Below are 17604 nucleotides of genomic sequence, written 5' to 3' on the forward strand. Positions count from 1 at the left end.
ATCACAGGTGTGAGCCGCCGTGCCCGGCCGGGGGTCCTTTTTATAGGGAGCACCTGAGTCCCAAAATGCACAGGCTGCTTCGGGGCAGGACCCATGGAGCCCAGAGCAGGTCTGAGCTCCTGAAGTCAGGCTGCCGGGGCCTTGCTGGGGAGCCTGCTGCCCTGTTGGATGGGTGAGCATGCGATGGACTGAGCTGCTGCTTGTGCCCTGTTGTGAGAGTTTAATCATGAGATCATAGGCTCTCTTTCCTTGTGCCTTTGCCCAGGATCAAAGAGCAATTACTGGGGCTGGGTGCGGTGGCTCATGCCTGTAATCCCAGTACTTTGGGAAGCCAAGGTGGACGGATCACCTGAGGTCAGGAGTTCGAGACCAACCTGGCCAACATGGCGAAACCCCGTCTCTACTAAAAATACAAAAATTAACCGGGCATGATGGCGGCCACCTGTAATCCCAGCTACTTGAGAGGCTGAGGCAGGAGAATCGCTTGAGGTGGAGGTTGCAGTGAGCCCGCACCATTGCACTCCAGCCTGGGCAATAGAGTGAGACTTTCTCAAAAAAACAGAAACCGAGACAGTGTCTTGCTATGTTGTCCAGGCTAGTTTTAAACTCCTGGGCTCAAGCAGTCTTTCTGCCTCAACCTTCCAAAGTGCTGGGATTACAGGTGTGGGGCACCATGCCCAGCCAAAAAGCAATTATTTTTTTAAAGTATCTGTTCTGTAGACTTTTAATGATTAATAATGATTTAGTAATAATTTAATGATTAATAATGCACCTGAGTAGGTTACTTGCCTTTTCATCTTCGGAAGCTTACTTTCTTATTGGACAGTTGGCAGTAACATGCATGATCTTTCTTTTTTTTTTTTTTTGGAGACAGTCTCGCTCTGTCGCCTGGGCTGGAGTGCAGCGGCACGATCTCAGCTCACTGCAAGCTCCGCCTCCTGGGTTCACGCCATTCTCCTGCCTCAGCCTCCCCAGTAGCTGGGACTACAGGCGCCCACCACCACACCTGACTAATTTGTTTTGTATTTTTTAGTAGAGACGGGGTTTCACCATGTTAGCCAGGATGGTCTCGATCTCCTGACCTTGTGATCCGCCCGTCTCGGCCTCCCAAAGTGCTGGGATTACAGGCGTGAGCCACCGCACCTGGCCTTAATGTCCTTCATGGCAAATTTTTTTGAGAATTTTTTTCATTCAAATAGCATTTGTGAAAAAATGTAGGGTGTCTTAGTGAAATTGACTGATGTTTTAAGTGCAGTTATCTTTAGGCTGGAGTCTGGGATATACTCAGGAAATGGCTGTAGCCCTCACTCGCTGGTCACTCACTGAGCTGTGTGCCGCCTGCCCCAGCCACTGGGAGTGCATGGATGCCAAGGGGGTGCCATGGGGGAGGACGTGCAGGCGTGAGCTGTCTGGGGTCGGCCAGGCCAGGGAGGCTCTCTGCTGATGCTCTCCTTCCTTCTCTTCCAGTCTACGCCTTCTCCGTCGGCAGACCTGCTGGGTCTCGGGGCCGCCCCCCCTGCCCCCGCGGGCCCCCCACCCTCCTCTGGCGGCGGCGGGCTGCTCGTGGACGTGTTCTCAGACTCGGCCTCTGTGGTCGCGCCTCTCGCTCCTGGCTCCGAAGACAACTTTGCCAGGTAGTCAGGTTTCCTGAGTCCTGCAGACAGGCACGGGGCTGCCGTGCCCCCTGACTTCCGGTGTGGCCGCGGCCAGCTGGACAGAGGTGGGCAGGGGAGTTTACCTCCCAGATTACTGCTTGGGGGAGACAGCGGGAGCTGCTGTGTTGTGGGTGGGTTTGCTGTGTAACTCCCCTCACAACCTTGATTTATATGGACTGCAGTGTTCGTTACTCTCAGGAGGAAGAGGAGGACGTGGAAGAAGCACACGGTCTGGGCGGTGGTTGTGTCCCGTCTGCACGGCGATGTCTGATCATGTTTCAGCTGCTGTTTGATAAACACTCTTTGTAGCTACACGTCTTCTCTCTTCGCCTCTTTCCTGTCTAGTTGGGCTGCTTTTCACTCTTTGACTTAAGCCGTTTTGTCTGTGTCTGGCCTGGAGGCCGGGTCTCTTGTCCTTGAGTTGCTCACTTGCCAAGTCCTTCCGTGAGGCCCACCCTGCTCACGCCTTCGGCCTCCACCCTGTGGTTCCCCCCGAGGGCAGCCTGTGTTTGCTGCTTGTCCTGCTCTAATTTCTGTCGGTGCCTGGGCACCTCCCGGCTCCCCATGTGCAGTGGTCTCTGCCTGTGTCTCCGTGGTCTTCACATCGCCGGTGCTGACCACTTTCCCGGCACGTGCTCTCCCCGGCCCTCTCTGCTGGGCTCATCAGCTGTGCATTCCCCTTACTGGCTGCTCTCAGCCGTCTGCTTGTTTTCATGTCTGGCTGGAGGTCTGAGGTGCCCCCTTTCCCGGAGTTGACGCCCCTCCCCTGCTGCCCTATGGGGTGGGAGCGCAGGTGCCGGTTTCTGTCCCAGATGGAGGTTAGAGAGCCTTTGAGGAGTGGCCTTTTGGCCCCCCGTTTTGAAGACTGTAATGGAGTTCTGGTGTTTTTAAATGTTTTTCAGTTCTTTGTATTCACGTTGCATGTGCGTTCTGTTTCCTATTATGTGTTGGAAAAGGACTTAGGAGAAGCAGGCTGGTGTGGTGTTTGGTGCAGGTCGCCACTTGGGCTGAAAACAGTCTTACTGCTCTTAGAGTCGCTGTGTTTGTGATGGAGAATCCAGGTTGCAGGGCTCTGGTGGTGGCTGCTCCTCAGTGTCTCGGTGGCAGGAAGGGACAAGGGGCTGGGCAGTCCGTGGCAGCCGTGGCCCTTCCCTGCTGGGCGCTGCCTGCCCTGTCTCCATACGGCTGTGCTGGGAGCTGCACATGGCCCTTGTGCACGCCTCACATCGGGTGGCGCTGTCTCCAGCTGGCCGGGCCTCGGGGCTCTTGTGCATGTGGCCGTCTTGGCTTTGATCTGGCTACAGAGGATCATCAGGTGTCTGCGTGTGTTTGGTGTAGGATGGAGGCACAGAGTGCCTCAGGGCGAGCCGGCTGCGGTGGCTGCTGGCACACGGCTCACAGGACGGGGCGGCTGCATTCTCATGGCCTTGCAGAGTGGTTTGCATTTTCCCCAAAGATTCCTCCAGGCCAGGTTGTAGTTGAGATGACCCTTTAAAAAGCAAGAACCAAGCAGAGACACTGACCACAAGGGCCTCTCTGTCACGTCATGGGTGATCAGTCAGAGCCCCTCCCGTGTCCTTGACAGATTTCACTTTAAAGTGGCTTAGTCCAAACCACGAGTGTAAACTCCATGGCCTCTCGTGTGGAGTGCCCGCTGGCTGTGGGCGGAGCAGTGACCCCGGGGCGCAGTGAGCACGTGGACCTCCCCTTCGGCCGGCTCCTCCTGTTAAGTGACCTCTGCTTTGTTAGCCGCCTGCTGTGAGCAGTCCCGGGTGAAGCCCAGTAGACATGTTCCAGGCTGTGTTGTGGATGACTGTCCTGTGTTATGTGTTGGTTAGACCACACTTGACTTTTTGAAGCTTCACGTGGCTGGAGCCGGACCAGCAGCCTGCCGGGCTGTGCAGGGGGTGGCTGTGGCCTCCAGAGGTGTGTGCAGGGACTGCTGCCTCAGCGGCTCTCGTGGCCACGGCAGGCTGGAGTGGGACACTGTGTGGCAAGCAGCGCCCTCTCGGCCCCAAGAGCGAACCAAGGGCCGCCCATCACTGCCCCTTGCCATCTGTCGCTGCTTCCTCTGTCTTCCTGGCCTGGTCTTCATAGGGCAGGATGCCAATGAGCTGATCTTCAGGTCGGCAGCACTCAGACCTTCCAGGGTGGCAGCTGTGGTGCAGTTAGTGGAGACTGGGTGAGCGTAGGAGTGGCTGACCTTGATCTCAACGTCAGCGCAGGTGGAGGTGGAGATTTCAGAATTAGGCTGCTGCCATGCAGCATTTGCTTCTTAGGCACTGGGGTGGGTTGGGGGGACGGGGCGGCGCCATGACCTCCTGCCTCCCTACCCTGTGGTCTGAATCAGTGCCACATCCATCTCTGTGCTGGGTTCACCCAGGAGCCCTGTGCCACTGCCCCGCCTCCGTCTCCTCTTTTTTGGATCCAGGTCACTGTGGAGTTACAGTTTCCTAGAGGAGGTCACTTCTGAGAGAAGTGAAGCTCTCCTGAGAGAAACACAAATGAAAGCTAACCAACGCTATTTTATTTTCCCCTAATTCTGTGTAGTGTAGATAGGTGCCCTGTGGTGAGCACAACCCTGGGCTCCCTGTGCAGTGTAGACACTAACCATGCATGGGGTGAGAGGAGAGGTCAGAGGGGAGATGGGGGCACCCAGGGCCCTGCAGGGCTGTGCTGCTGGTGGGTGGATGGCTGGGTGCCTGTGCGTGCATATGCATCAGCGGGGAGCAGCCAGGCTCTGATGGCGAGGCCCTCACTGGGTGGAAGCTCTGCACCCGTGTTGGATGGAGTCTGTGGTGTGGCCAGAAGCTGTGTGCATGCCTTCACGCCCGTGTCCTGTCTGGGGCCGTGAGAGGCCATTACATGTGGACCAGCACGTTCCTGAAAAGCAGCTGCACCAACCAACCTCACAGGTCTCACCGGGGCTGTGTCCGCGTCCCTGCGCCCTGCCCACCATCCTCCTCCAGTGGCTGTTAGGAAAGTCCTTGGAATAGTTTTCCACGTTTTTCTTCCCTTGTGTCCCATAGAGGTTTTTGTGGCCTCCTCGTGCTATGAGTTTTTTTCCACAACAAACCCTTGTGTTTTCTGCAGGTGGCTCTGAGTGACACATACACTGTCCCTTTTCCCCTAGGTTTGTTTGTAAAAACAATGGTGTGTTGTTTGAAAACCAGCTGCTTCAAATTGGACTTAAGTCTGAATTTCGGCAGAATTTAGGTATGTGTTTTAATTACTTAATGAAACCGTCTCTTAGAAATATGGGAAATTAAGAGAAAATATTTGCAAATCATATACTTATAAGGGATAGATATCCGGAATATAAAAAGAACTCCCATAACTCAGTAAGAAAGCAGCTCAATTAAAAAATGGGCAAAAGAACAGCCTGGGCAACACATCAAGACCCCATCTCTACAACCAGAGGGGGTGGCGGGGAGGCGGGGGTGGGGGCAGAGTTGTTGAAAAGACATTCTCCAGGGAAAATACAGGAATGCTCAATAAGCACCTGAAAAGATGGACAAAGTCATGAGGGAAATGCCAATCAAAACCACAGTGAGATACCACCTCACCCCGCCAGGACAGCTGTTCTAAAACAAACAGGTAGCCTGTGCAGTGGCTCACGCTTGTAACCTCAGCATGTTGGGAGGCCGAGGCAGGCGGATCACTTGAGGCCAGGAGTTTGAGACCGGCCTGGCTAACATGGCGAAACCCTGTCTCTAATAAAAATACAAAAATTAGCTAGGTATAGTGGTGCGTGCCTGTAGTTCCAGCTACACGAGAGGCTGAGGCAGGAGAATCACCTGAACCTGGGAGGCGGAGGTTGCAGTGAGCCGAGATCATGCCACTGCACTCCAGCCTGGGCAACAGAAAGAGACTCTGTAAATAAATAAATAAACAGACTGGCCTGGTGGCCTGGTGACTTAGGCTTGTAATTCCAGCACTTTGGGAGGCTGAGGTGGGAGGATCACTTGAGCCCAGGTGTTTGAGACCAGCCTGCACAACATTGTGAGACCCCATCTCTACAAAAAATACAAAAATTAGCTAGACGTGGTGGTGTACACCTGTGGTCCCAGCTACTTGGGAGGCAGAGGTGGGAGGATTGCTTGAGCCCAGGTATTTGAGGCTGTAGTGAGCTGAGATCTTGCCACTGCACTGCAGCCTGGGCAACAGAGCGAGACCCCGTCATTTGTTCATTCATTCATTCATTCATAAATAATGCATACATCAAAACAAACCAAAAAGGAAAAGGAGTGTCTGCAGGGCGTGGTGACGTTGGAGCCTTGTGCGCCACTGGTGGGAATGTACAGTAGTGCAGGTACTGTGGGAAGTTCCTCAAAACACAAAAGAAGATGGAATTATTCTGTGACCCAGCAGTTCCACATCTGGGCACAGACCCCAGAGAATTGAAAGCTGGGTCTTAAAGAGGTACCTGTCTACCCATGTCCATAGCAGCATTATTCACAATCACTGAAAGTTGGAAACAGCCCAGATGTTCATCGGTGGATGACTCGATAAACAAAATGTGGTCTGTCGATGCAGTGGAATATTATTCAGCCATCAAACAGCAGAAAGGAATGAAATTCTGATGCATAAAGCAGCACGGATGCACCTCGAGGACATGGTGCTCAGTGACATGGGCCAGACACATGGACAAATCCTGTGTGGCTCCACTCATGCGGTCCCTAGAGCAGTGACTCCGTAGAGACAGAACGTAGCTGGGGGATGCCAGGGCCTAGGCCAGGGGGATGGGGAGTTGGTGTTTAATGGGGACAGAGTTCCGTTTGGGAAGATGAGAACGTTCTGGAGATGGTGGTGGCAGCAGCTGCACAGTGTGGATGTACTTCCTGTGCCCTTGTGTACACCTAAATATGGCTAGGAAGGTGAATGTTAGTGTATTTTACCACAATTTAGAAGAAGGACATAAAAACGCCTTTGAGTGTAAAAAAATGCTGTGCACAGAACCCTGTGGCTGCAGGGGCCCTGGCTGTGGACCTGCCTCCTCTCAGCGCCTGCCTTGAGCCTCCTGAGGACTGCTCTGTCTCTCGTCTGTGAAAAACACGGGAAGAGTGTGAAAAAAGAGAATTAGTCCCCTGCCCGCCAGGGATCTGTTAGAAAAGTGAGGGTTGTCAGAGTCATTCTTGTGGGAAATGCTGCATTGAAAACAGATGGTGCTTTTAGTCCTGGTTTACGTTTTTAAGCTCTGGGCCATGATGGCTTCACTAGGTGTTGGGCCATGATGGCTTCACTAGGTGTTGGTTTTGGGTTTTTAAATTGTGGGAGGAGTGATGCTAAACTGTTTACTCTTCAAAACATTTGAGATTTCCTTTCTGAATTCAAGGGGTATACAAATGTTCACAAAGATTTTTTATTGTGATATAAATAAAAACAGTGACACATCCTAAATATGCACCTGTGCCGTGGATGAGCCGCTGCAGTGAGGGCTAGTGTGCAACACCGGTGCTGTGCCGGACGGATGCCCAGCCGGGTCCCCTGACAGGAGGCAGCCGGGGCCGGTGCATGTGTTTGCGTGTTGCAGTCATGGGGCGGGGCCGGCAGAGGCTTGTGTGATTGTGGCGTCCCTGGAAAAGATGCTTGGCAGGCCCCTCCAGCTGGAGCCCAGCTTGCAGACGGGGCGTTCTGTGGGCCCTTCCCGGTGCGTACGCGTGTGATCTCATCCATCCTGTGTGGGTGCACAGGAGGGGCTGAGGGAGGAGGGTGCTGGAGGGCGGAAGTTACCTCTGCGTGGAGGAGATACCCGGCCCCCGTTTCCAACACTGGTGTGCTCGTTCTAAAACTGGAAAAAATGTGTTCTTAATTTTAACAACAGTCATACATCACAACAGTGAACTTAAATTCAGCTGAAGATTGTGGGGGGCTCTTGTTTTTCAGGGTAAATATTCAGGGTAAGTGTGAAATGATGTGTGTGAAAAAATTGTTTTTGTTTCCTTTTAGGTCGGATGTTTATCTTTTATGGTAATAAGACCTCCACGCAGTTCCTAAACTTCACCCCGACACTAATCTGTTCAGACGACCTTCAGCCTAATATCCTTGGCTTTATTGCCCCATGCCCACAGACAGCATAATGTGGGGCTTAGAGGAGGCCTTTGAGGAAGTTTTTTGGTTTTCTTATTTTGTTAAAATAGCAAGATAATTCCAGATGCTATATGAAAATCAGGCACTCATAATCTGCCTATGGTATTGGGCAGCAAGAAGAAAACAGGCAATCTTCCATATCGGAGAGTCAACTTTTGAGAATGCATCTAAAAATACTATGCGTATGCCTCCTCCCCTTCCATTTGGCTAGTTTGAGTCCCTTTGTTTTTCAGCTGGTCTTACTCTCCTGTGACATTATCTTTAAATCCCTCCTCTCCGAAGCCTCACAGAGCTGCTGCTTGCAGAGTGTGGGAGGCGCTGGTGGGGACTGGAGCACGGTGCGCACCCCAGCCGAGCTTGTGTGTGCTTCTGGTAGAGCTTTTAGACTGAAGATTTTCCCTTCGTAATGCCAGAAGTGTTACTAGAACTTCCCCAGCTAAAAGAGGGAGACGCTAACGTCTCTTCCTCTAAGGATAGGCCCGCCAAATAGAGTTAGCGTGAAGACCTCAGCTTGATCAGAGACGGTGACACCTGGGGATTTATGGTCAGTGACCTGAGTGAAGCAACTTCCTCCTTGCCACTGGCTGGTCTGTGTTCATTTTAACTTGAACGTGTTTTAATGCAGACTGTTCAAGCTAACTGTTTCAAAGCAGTCATTAAAAATACACATGTAGGATCATGTGTATTAAAGACTTTGTTTGGGATCCGGAGTGGAAGCTCTGACTCCTACTGCGCCCCTTTAGGGTTCCCTCCCTTGGGGTCCACTTGGCTCGAGGCAGCAGCGAGCCCAGCAGCTGAGTGGCCGGTGGCACACGACCCAGAGGGAAGGAGAGGCCTGCACCCTGCTGCCTCCTGGACCCAGCTTTGCTGCTGTCACTGTTTCTTCAGGAGAGGCTGTAGGCAAACTCTTGTTTTCCAGCATGAAAACAACCCTGGTCACAGCAGGGCAGGCTCTTTTCTGCATCTCGCTGTTTCAGGAGCCTGCTATTCCCGGGATTCTTAAAAGTTTTCCTGCCCTACTAAGCACCAGCTTCTGCTAACGGTGACAAAAATTGTGTGTGTAAGAACCAGAGCCGAGGCTCAGAGTGAAAACAGACAAGTAGTATATAATCTAAGTGACTTTTTAAAATGGAGGAGCCATTTTGGAAGCGTAAGAAGCAGACAGTGTTTTGAGGATTGTCCGGGTGGAGGGGCAGGGCCGGGTGGTGTGGCTGCCCCTTGACCCGTAACTGGTGGTCCTGGAGCGTGGTGAGTGTGCTTGCCTCCACGGGTCCTGCTGGGGCTCTAGCCTGGCCTGCTGCTGCTTCTGCCACTGGGGCTTGCTCAGCTGGATTCCTTAACGCACGCACACCTGAACCTGCAGACCAAGCCCGTGGACCCGACTGTGGAGGGGGGCGCGCAGGTGCAGCAGGTGGTCAACATAGAGTGCGTGTCCGACTTCATGGAGGCGCCAGTCCTCAACATTCAGTTCAGGTAGGAGCCATCTGTGCGCCCCAGGCCAAGGAGTGTGTGGGCGCCTGAGCTGTGTGCCTGGGCTCCTGGGCCCCATGACTGTGCCTCCATGTCCTTCCTGAGGGGACCCAGGGCATGCGGGTGCTCACAGTGCAAGGGTGCGGCCTGAGCTGTTGCTGCCCCCAGCTCTGCAGAGCTCAGGAAACAAGGGGAGGCGAAGCCCTGGGCTCCTGGATGGCAGGTGGCAGCTCCCACATGGGGCCTTGCTAGGGTCTTTCTGGGCACCGTGAGGCCCACCTTATGGGGTGGCAGACAGCCAGGGCCCCCGCGCCACCTGCCCGGCTTGGTACCAGACGACAGCTGTGGGGTGAAGGTGGCTGGTTTCCTTCAGACCCTGGCCTGGGGGGTGCGTTTTTTGCTCAGTTGAGCTCAGATCATACCACTTTGCTTATTTTTTTAAAAGCGTAGGATTTTCCTGCTGCGACTGTTCATTACTCTCACTTTTCAGTGACTACAAATAGCGTGTACACAGTCAGCCCGTCCCCTGCTGGGTGTCTGCAAGGTTAGGAATGTTGAGAAAAGCACACTTTCTAACATTAAAAATATAGAGAACTTAAGATTGTGTACTGTAGAATTCGGGGACGTAGACGGGCAAATTTTTGTTTCATTCTTTGTGCAAATGCCTTTGCCTTTTTAAAGAGAAAACATCACACTATTTGCACAGACTTGGAGTTCTGGGAAACAGATGAATGGGGAGAAGTGAGGCACAGGGACATCCTGCCTGTGTATGCGGCCCTGGCCTGTCCTCCTGTCTGTGGGTGACACTGGACACTGAGCCACACGTGATCCGTGGGGACTCAAGGCTCGGCCCCCCCGCCCCGCTCTGGTGGGTGGCAGTAGGTGGGGACGCTTCTCACTCCCGGCTCTTTCCCGGTCCCTGGGGCCCTCAGAGGAGGAGCTGACTGTCCCTCAGCTCTTTCCTGGCCCCGGGGGCTCTCGAAGGAGGAGCTGACTGTCTCTTTCTGCTGCTGCTGCTGGCAGGTATGGGGGCACCTTCCAGAACGTGTCTGTGCAGCTGCCCATCACTCTCAACAAATTCTTCCAGCCGACAGAAATGGCGTCTCAGGATTTCTTTCAACGTTGGAAGCAGTTGAGCAAGTGAGAAACCTGTTGTCCTGTAGGGGTGGGGGGTGGGGACGGGGCTTATTTGAAAAGGTGGGCTTTGGTCTCTGGCCTGGCTGAGAACACTCGCCTTTGCTGTTTCTCACAGTCCACAGCAGGAAGTGCAGAACATCTTCAAAGCAAAGCACCCAATGGACACAGAAGTCACCAAAGCCAAGGTAGCACGTCTGGAGGGACGGCCCCGGGGGACACGCTGCCCGCGACCCCGCGCAGGGTCCTCATTGTCCTGTTTCTTTGGACAGATCATTGGATTTGGTTCTGCACTTCTTGAAGAAGTTGATCCTAATCCTGCAAATTTTGTGGGAGCTGGAATCATCCACACGAAAACCACCCAGATCGGATGCCTGCTGCGCCTGGAGCCGAACCTGCAAGCCCAGGTCAGGCCCTCAGGAAATGGCTGAACACACTTGAGTTGCTTTTTATTCTGGCACAATGTCCATGGTGAGATGTGTAGCTCTTTAGTGCAGTTTAGTCAGTTTTGACCAATGTCGTGTGCCCGTTTAACCACCACCCTGTCAATACGTGGTTGCATCCCAGCCTCCCCACAGCTGGCCGCTGTGGATCATCGTCCCACCATGGAGCAGCTTGGCCCTGGGCGGTGGCTCTCCCAGCTGTTCCTCTCTGTCACCGCGTTGTTCCTTCTCACCACGTCCCGTTCTGTCGATGGACACCTGTCTCCGTTTCACTCAGGTGGCACCCAGGAGTGCTGTTGCTGCCCAGGGCTTGTGCATGGTTAGTGCTGCAAGAAGCCGTCCCACAGCTTCTCCAGGTGGCCGTGCCACTTCGCACTCCCGCCAGCTACGTACGAGGCGCCAGGCGCTCCCATGTCAGCCCTGTTTTCATGCTGACCGTGTGTGTGGTGCTCAGGCCTCTGCCGAGCTGTGGATGCCTCCTCCCTGGGCATGGCCCACAGGGTTCTGCATGGCGGGTCCTGGGCCCAAGGGCTGTGTGGGCCTCGGCATGCCCGCTGACCCGCTGTGCCCTCTGTTTCAGATGTACCGGCTCACGCTGCGGACGAGTAAGGAAGCCGTTTCTCAGAGATTATGTGAATTGCTCTCAGCGCAGTTTTAGTCATGAGGATGGAAGACCAGGCTCGTGTGTCTTGCGTTGTCTTCGTCTGTGCCGTTTGTCTTCGTGGCCATCCTGCAGATGAGCACCCTGTGTCCAGTGCCACAGCACAAGGCGCCTCCCCGCCCCGCTGCCCCAGACCTCTCCCTTTGGGCTGGACAGGAACACACGTGTGTGGCTCAGGAGGAAAAGCTCAGCCTGGACTGCGGCAGCCACGGCAGAAGGTGGATCTTGGGATCAGTTTTTATAAAAATCGAGACAGTTCTGTGGTTAAATCTACAAATTAAAGGGAAATTAGAAGTTGGCGTGAACGTGGCGTTTGTGGGAGTGTCACTGAGATGGCCTGTGCTGCCGCCCACCCCGCCTCGGAGCCTCTGGGAGCAGCAGTGCTGCCGCGCGTGGTGTGGGCTGAGCCTCGGTGTGTGGCCGTCCTGGTAGCTGCACACCTGGCATCGTCGTGGGCCCTTGGGAGGAGCACAGCTGCCCCTGGTTTTGCTGCAGTCCCAGATGGACAGTTTTCCCAGGCAGGATTTTAATCTAGAATTTAGAAACATTTGTATTTGTAATGACTTCTGGCAAAATCACATGTCCTGGCTGGATGTAATTGTTTTCCTTTCCCAGCTCCTGTTTGTGAAGGGCATCTATTATGCTCCTGCAGTCGCCGAGGCCTTAGATGTGTAGCCAGGGGAGGAGCGTCCTGCCAGCCCCGCGGGGCCCCCAGGACTCCAGGGTAAAGCGTGGGCTGGTGGCGCAAGACTCAGAGCTGTGCTCGTCTCTTTCCTGTCAGAGTGGGCATCCCCAGGCCACGGTGCAGGCCTGAGTCCTTCCACCGGCCCCGTCCAGTCGTCCCTGGAGGGGCTGTGGAGGAGGGAAGCCTCTGTGTGATCAGGAAGTGAGGGGGCCATTGGCCGCATGCTGTGTGTCACCTGTGGCTTGTGTCTCACCTGTCATCTGGACTCAGCACCCAGGCTGCACGTCTGACACCTGAGAGGCGAGAGAGTGGGGCTGGCCTAGGAGCCAAGGCTGGGGCCTTGCGCTCTGTCCCCAGGATGGTGGCCTTGTTTGTCCTAAACACACCCAGCACGGGTTCTGGCTTCCTGACATGCTGTGCAGGCAGGGAGGGTGGGTGGCCACACGTGCTTGAGGGTTTTCACCCTGGCCCTCAGCTGCCTGCTGTGCGGGTCCCTGGGGCAGCTGCAGGGGCTCACGGACCCATCAGGGTCTCCACAGCTCCCCTGTAGTGTGTGCATCCCACGTTGTCTGTGGCTCTCCTTCCGGCGTGTCGGGCTATGATCACAGGATAGCCATGTCAGTGGCGTGCGCCTCTCGCACTGGCCATTCTGGGTCTGGCGGTGCCAGGTGTCGTGACATGCCGTGCTGGGCTTGTTCTGCAGCTGGGTGGTGTGGCCCTCATTCTCATGTTCCAGCTGCTGGGCAGTGCTCTGCCCGTGTGCTGCACCTGCAGGCCGCGTGTGCTGCCGTGGATCTCCTGCATCCCTTGACCCCTCCCGCCATCAGAGGAAAGGCTGCTCCCCGAGGCACTGCTTCCCTGTGCGGCGCTGCAGAGGGACCCTCAGTGTGGCACTCCTCGTCAAAGAAAAATAAAGGCTAGAACAGTACCCTGGATCATGCGCTTTCTTTGGGGGGAAAGCATCCCACCTAACACTCATAGCTCCCTGGGGGCCGTGTGAGGCACAGACCCCAAGGTCCCTGGCCTGTCCTTCAGCACGTGGGCTCACGGGCAGCAGGCATCAGAAAGTGACCTGCCCTTTGCTCTGCCAGTTTGATTCTGGGTGTGTGGTGGAGCTTTTTGGGACTCAGGTCATGTGGGAACTCCTCCAGCCTGGCCTCAGGGCTCCCCGCTGTACAGCGTGTTGAGGTGCAGCCCAGGGCTCCTTCCTGGGGAACGGGAGGCCCCGTGGGGATCCTCCAGTTGATCCGACCACAGATGGTGCAGAAGGGGCTCTCGGGCAGATGGGGGTGGCCCCTGAAAGATGGTGGGCTTTGCCAGAGACGGAACAGTCCTAGTGGAGGGAGGCAGGGGCCCAATGCCAGAGGCAGCTTCTCTTACCAGCCCAGACCCTGCTGGGGGCAGCCCTGCCCAACTGCAGATCCCAGGGGCCCACAGGGTGCCGGTGTGGGTCGGGTGCCTAAGGGGCTGGGGAGAGGCAAAAGCAGTGCTCAGGGACCAGCCTCTGCCTTGACAAGAACCAGTTTATTTGGAGTCTCTGGCCGGGTGACGCCCTCTCCCAAGGACAAGCTGCTGGGGATGGGTGTGGTGCTGGCAGGGGCCTTCTGCCTGGCTGGGAGCGGGGGCGGCTGTCCTGCCCTCGCTGCCACCCTCTGCCCTCCCTGACTGGGGAGCTCCTCTTCTCTGTGCCGGTGGCTGCCTGGGCCTCTTGCCCCCATCTCGGCACAGGTTTCTGTGCCTTCCTCGCCCCTGATGGGTGTGGTCGAGCGCCTGCTCTGTGGCTTATCTGCAGGGTTCTGGGCCCAGCAGGGCTGGGGCCAAGTTCAGGGGCTGGGAGGTGTTGGACGGTGGGCAGGGGTGGTTGGGAGTGCCCTGTGTGCCTGGCAGGGTCCGTGGCCACTGCCCGCCTCAGTCCCTCTCTGCTGGCTCAGGGTCTGCAGGAGTGTGGTGGTCTGAGCCTCTGCTTGGCAGCCCCTCTCCCACGGGTGCCCCAGGTGAGCCATGGCCCAGGGCACTTGGGGGCCAGGCCTGGTGACCAGGAAAGCAGCTGCCGGCACAGGCGGGAAGGGGGCTGGTGGGTGTTTTCCTGTCTCTCATCTGCAGTCCTTCAGCCCCAGGAGAGCAGGCAGCGACCCTGCTAGTCTCCACAGGCCACAGAGCTGCACACGCAGTGGCTGAACACCTCCAGGGTGAGTACGAGCCGCCGGCCAGGCGTGCTGGGGTCTGGGCAGGGCAGCTCCAGCTGCTGCTCATAGGAGTGGAGGGGGCGGCAGCAGCTGCAGCGGGCGTCCACCTGCTGGGTGATGACGTTGAAGCTGCCGAGAAGTCAAGATAGAGCAGGGTCATGGCTGCTGCAGGGGCATACGGCTCCTCCCTCCCCAGGGCAGCTGCTCTACAGAGGCCTGGACCTCCCCGCTGAGCTCCCGGCTCACATGTGCCAGGGCGGTGTTAGGCAGATGGAGCGCAGAGTGGCTCACCTGATGGGGCAGCAGGCGCCTGGGTGGGGCGCGTGAACCTGCCCTGGCATCTCTCTGGGTGGGATTGTGAGCACCTTGCTGGACGTGGGGCAGGCCTCCCACCTGTGGACTCACCTGGCGGCGGAAATGCAGGTGCCCTCACAGCGGGTTACCGTCACGTTCGCCATGCACCCCTTGAACGTGATCTCCTGCTGCTGCTCCCGCACACTGCAGACCCCTGGTGGCCAAGTGGACGGTCAGCAACGTCCAGGGTGGGCATGGAGCGAGGAGGGAGGGAAGCCCTGGCTAGAGACCGGGGTCCCCATCTATCTCTGGACTCTACTGCCCAAGGTGTGGTCTCCCCTTGTGGAGCCCCACAGAGTTCAGACCTCAGCCATACACAAAGGCAAAGGCCAGCAGCATCCTAGTTTGTTTTTTCCCCTCAAAGTCGCTCTGCTGGAGTCCATCAAGGTAGAGAATTTTCTCAGCGGACTCAGCACATACTGAGTCCTGGGCCTGTGTGAGCCACCCTTGGGCCCCAGCTTCCCTGATGCCCAACCCCAGGCCTCAACACCGACCTGTGGGCATGGGCTTCTCTGGTTGGCCGGACCCAGGACCTGCAGGGGGGCCGGGGACACCGTGTCAGTGACCCCAGAGGGGGACAGATGGTGTTGCGGGAGCTCTGTGTGCCCCAGCTGGGGAGGAGGGAAGTGGAGCAGGCCCCGTGGTCTGGGCTCCTGGAAGGGGACGGGTGGGGGCCCGCATGGAAGGCCCAGACAGACAGCCTCAGCGAGAGGCCTGGGCACGTGGCAGGCAGCACGGAGCAGGGTGGACCGATGCAGGCAGTGGCAGCGTCGGCATTAGAAAATGCCACCGGGGAGCGTGGGTTTAAAAGTAGAAAAGGAGTCCTGGGGTAAAGGCTGGACTCTGCTGCCCGTGTGCCCTCCCCTGGCTGCGCCCAGCTTCTTTTTCTGGCTGCAGAGAAGACAGGTCGCCTGGAGCCTAGCTGCCCACTGCAGAGGGCTTTCTCTGGGAGGGTCAGGACTCTGGGTGCTTCCATAGGCCCTGCCGTCCCCAGCTGTCCTCCCCTCCCAGCTGGTTCCTGCTCCCTCACCTCTGCTTCTTGGGGTCACTTCCCTGGCTACAGTTTGCACCCAAGTCCTGGTCTCAGGGAGGGACCCAAACCAAGATTCCCTCAGCCTGCAGCAACGAGCTGCCACCCACGTGAGAGACTGTGAAGCCATCTGTGGCGTTGCCGCCTGGTGGAGGTCGATGCATGCGAGGGACCCAGTCCCTGGGTGGTTGCTGTGAGAGGAACACCCAGGAGGGAAGGGAGGGACATCCCTGGAATGCGAGGTGAGGTGGGCATGGACAAGGCCTGAGGTGTGCTCTGTCCCCAGGCATCCCATGGCCTGGGGAGCAGTGGACTCGCTCACAGGAATTGTCACGAGCACCAAGGAGCAGGTGCCCTGGTTGCCAGGTCCAGCTCCACCTTCAACAGGTCCTTCGGGGCGAGGCAGGGGCTGTGCCAGACTTTTGTGTCTCTCTCTGCACTTGGAGGAAGGGCTGTGCTGCTTGAACCCTGGGGTCTGGCCAGCCCTGACATCCTCTGAGCACCCAAAGGGGCAGCCGGGGAAGGCTTTTGGCAGGTATCACTCTGAGGGGAGGCCAGGAGTGCAGCAGTGACCGGGCATGAGTGAGCCAGTGCAGGGAAAGGTCAAGGTTAGCTGGGGAAGAAGGCCCAACGGGGAGGCCAGGCACTTGCTTGGCCAGGACAGCGTTGGCATAGAGGGTGCCCAGGAGAGGAGAGGGGAAAGGCCTGGCAGGCGTGTAGGGAAGGCGGGGAACAGGCGTGTGGTCCTGGGATCACAGGACCATGAGGGGTAAGCTGAGGCAGGGGCTGCCTGGGAGTCACGAGCACAGAAGTGAGGCCAGGAGGAGGGCCACAGAGATGTCACTTACCGGGTGAGGTGGGCGTAGATGTCCCGAGAGAAGATACTGGGGCAGAAGCAGGGGTGCTTCCATGTGCAGTGAGGGAGCTGGTCAGGAACCGCGTGGTAGGCAATGAGGTGGGACCAGGGTGCCTGGTGGTAAGGTTGGTGACTGGAGAGCTGGGGATACCCGTCACCCCCGAGGTGAGTGACACAAAGCCTGACGTGGGAACTCGGGTGGTGAGAGAAGTGGACCGCGAGGTGGTGGACTGAGAGGAGAAGGCAGGGGCGGTGTGGGTGCTGGCCGTGGTCCTGGGCGTGGACGGAAATGCAATGGTGCTGGAGGCTATGTGGCTGGATGGGGTGGGAGACACGGTAAGAGTGGATATGGGGAGTAGGGCAGAGAGAGTGAAAGGAGAGGAGATAGTGTGGGGGAGAGTGGCCCTAATGGTAGTAGAGGCAGCTGGAGAAGAAGGAAAAAGAGGAGATGCAGACACTGATGCAGTTGTGGGATGAGTGAACAATGAGGAGTGTGAGCCCGAGCTCAGGGTTGTGGAGTGCACAGGGGTGGACACGACAGAGGAAGATGTGCCGGCAGAAGAAGAAGAAGTCTGGGGAGAGGAGTGGGAGGAGGGCACATGAGAAGAAACGGAAGAGGGGGCAGAAGGACTGGGAGAAAATGAGGAGGACAGCTGATTAGTTGTAGAAACAAGAGTGGTTGCAGAACTCATGTGGGGGAGTCCTGTGGTGATAGGTGATGACGGTGGCCTTGAGCTAGAGTTCTGAGGCAGCTGAGACGAGGAGGATATGAAGGAAGAAGAGGCTGTGGCTGTGTTGAATGAGCTGTGGGCTTGGCTGGTCCCACTGGTGGTCACTGTCATTGGTGGGGCTGGGTGGGTGGATCCTGTGGCCTTGAATGTTGTCAGTGGAGGGATGGTGCCTGTTGCCATTGAAGGGATGGAGGAGAAAGTGGCCATCTGTGCGTGGGTAGGGGTGATGACTGTGTGAGTACTTGGAGTCACCAAGGAGGTGGAGAAAGGTGGAATGTGAGTGGGAAGTGTGGTCTGAGGGTGTGATGG

The 17604-nt window shown here is 56.6% G+C and overlaps 2 protein-coding genes across 5 annotated transcripts in view; one reads left to right on the plus strand and one right to left on the minus strand.

Moving 5' to 3' along the window:
• Nucleotides 1–11747, plus strand: part of LOC116463889 (AP-2 complex subunit alpha-2-like) — a 53024-nt gene extending 41277 nt beyond the window's left edge. For 3 of the 4 annotated variants that reach the window (XM_032147191.2, XM_032147192.2, XM_032147194.2), the window contains 8 exons: nt 1468–1634; nt 4789–4871; nt 7605–7694; nt 9095–9218; nt 10239–10355; nt 10468–10537; nt 10622–10756; nt 11373–11747. In XM_032147191.2, the coding sequence (XP_032003082.1) occupies nt 1468–1634; nt 4789–4871; nt 7605–7694; nt 9095–9218; nt 10239–10355; nt 10468–10537; nt 10622–10756; nt 11373–11450 (864 nt within the window). In that variant the 3' untranslated portion in view covers nt 11451–11747. The other variant, XM_032147193.2, reaches the window with a different exon arrangement.
• Nucleotides 11748–14275: 2528 nt separating this feature from the next.
• Nucleotides 14276–17604, minus strand: part of LOC116463890 (mucin-6) — a 25050-nt gene continuing 21721 nt past the window's right edge. Inside the window, exons 33-35 of the mRNA XM_058434915.1 lie at nt 16557–17600; nt 14730–14832; nt 14276–14453 (exon numbers count right to left, since the gene is read on the minus strand). Coding sequence (XP_058290898.1) covers nt 14276–14453; nt 14730–14832; nt 16557–17600 — 1325 coding nt within the window. The remainder of the gene's footprint in view (nt 14454–14729; nt 14833–16556; nt 17601–17604) is intronic.

Source organism: Hylobates moloch, unplaced genomic scaffold (genome assembly GCF_009828535.3).
Source record: "Hylobates moloch isolate HMO894 unplaced genomic scaffold, HMol_V3 SCAFFOLD_76, whole genome shotgun sequence".
Taxonomy (NCBI): Eukaryota; Metazoa; Chordata; class Mammalia; order Primates; family Hylobatidae; genus Hylobates; species Hylobates moloch.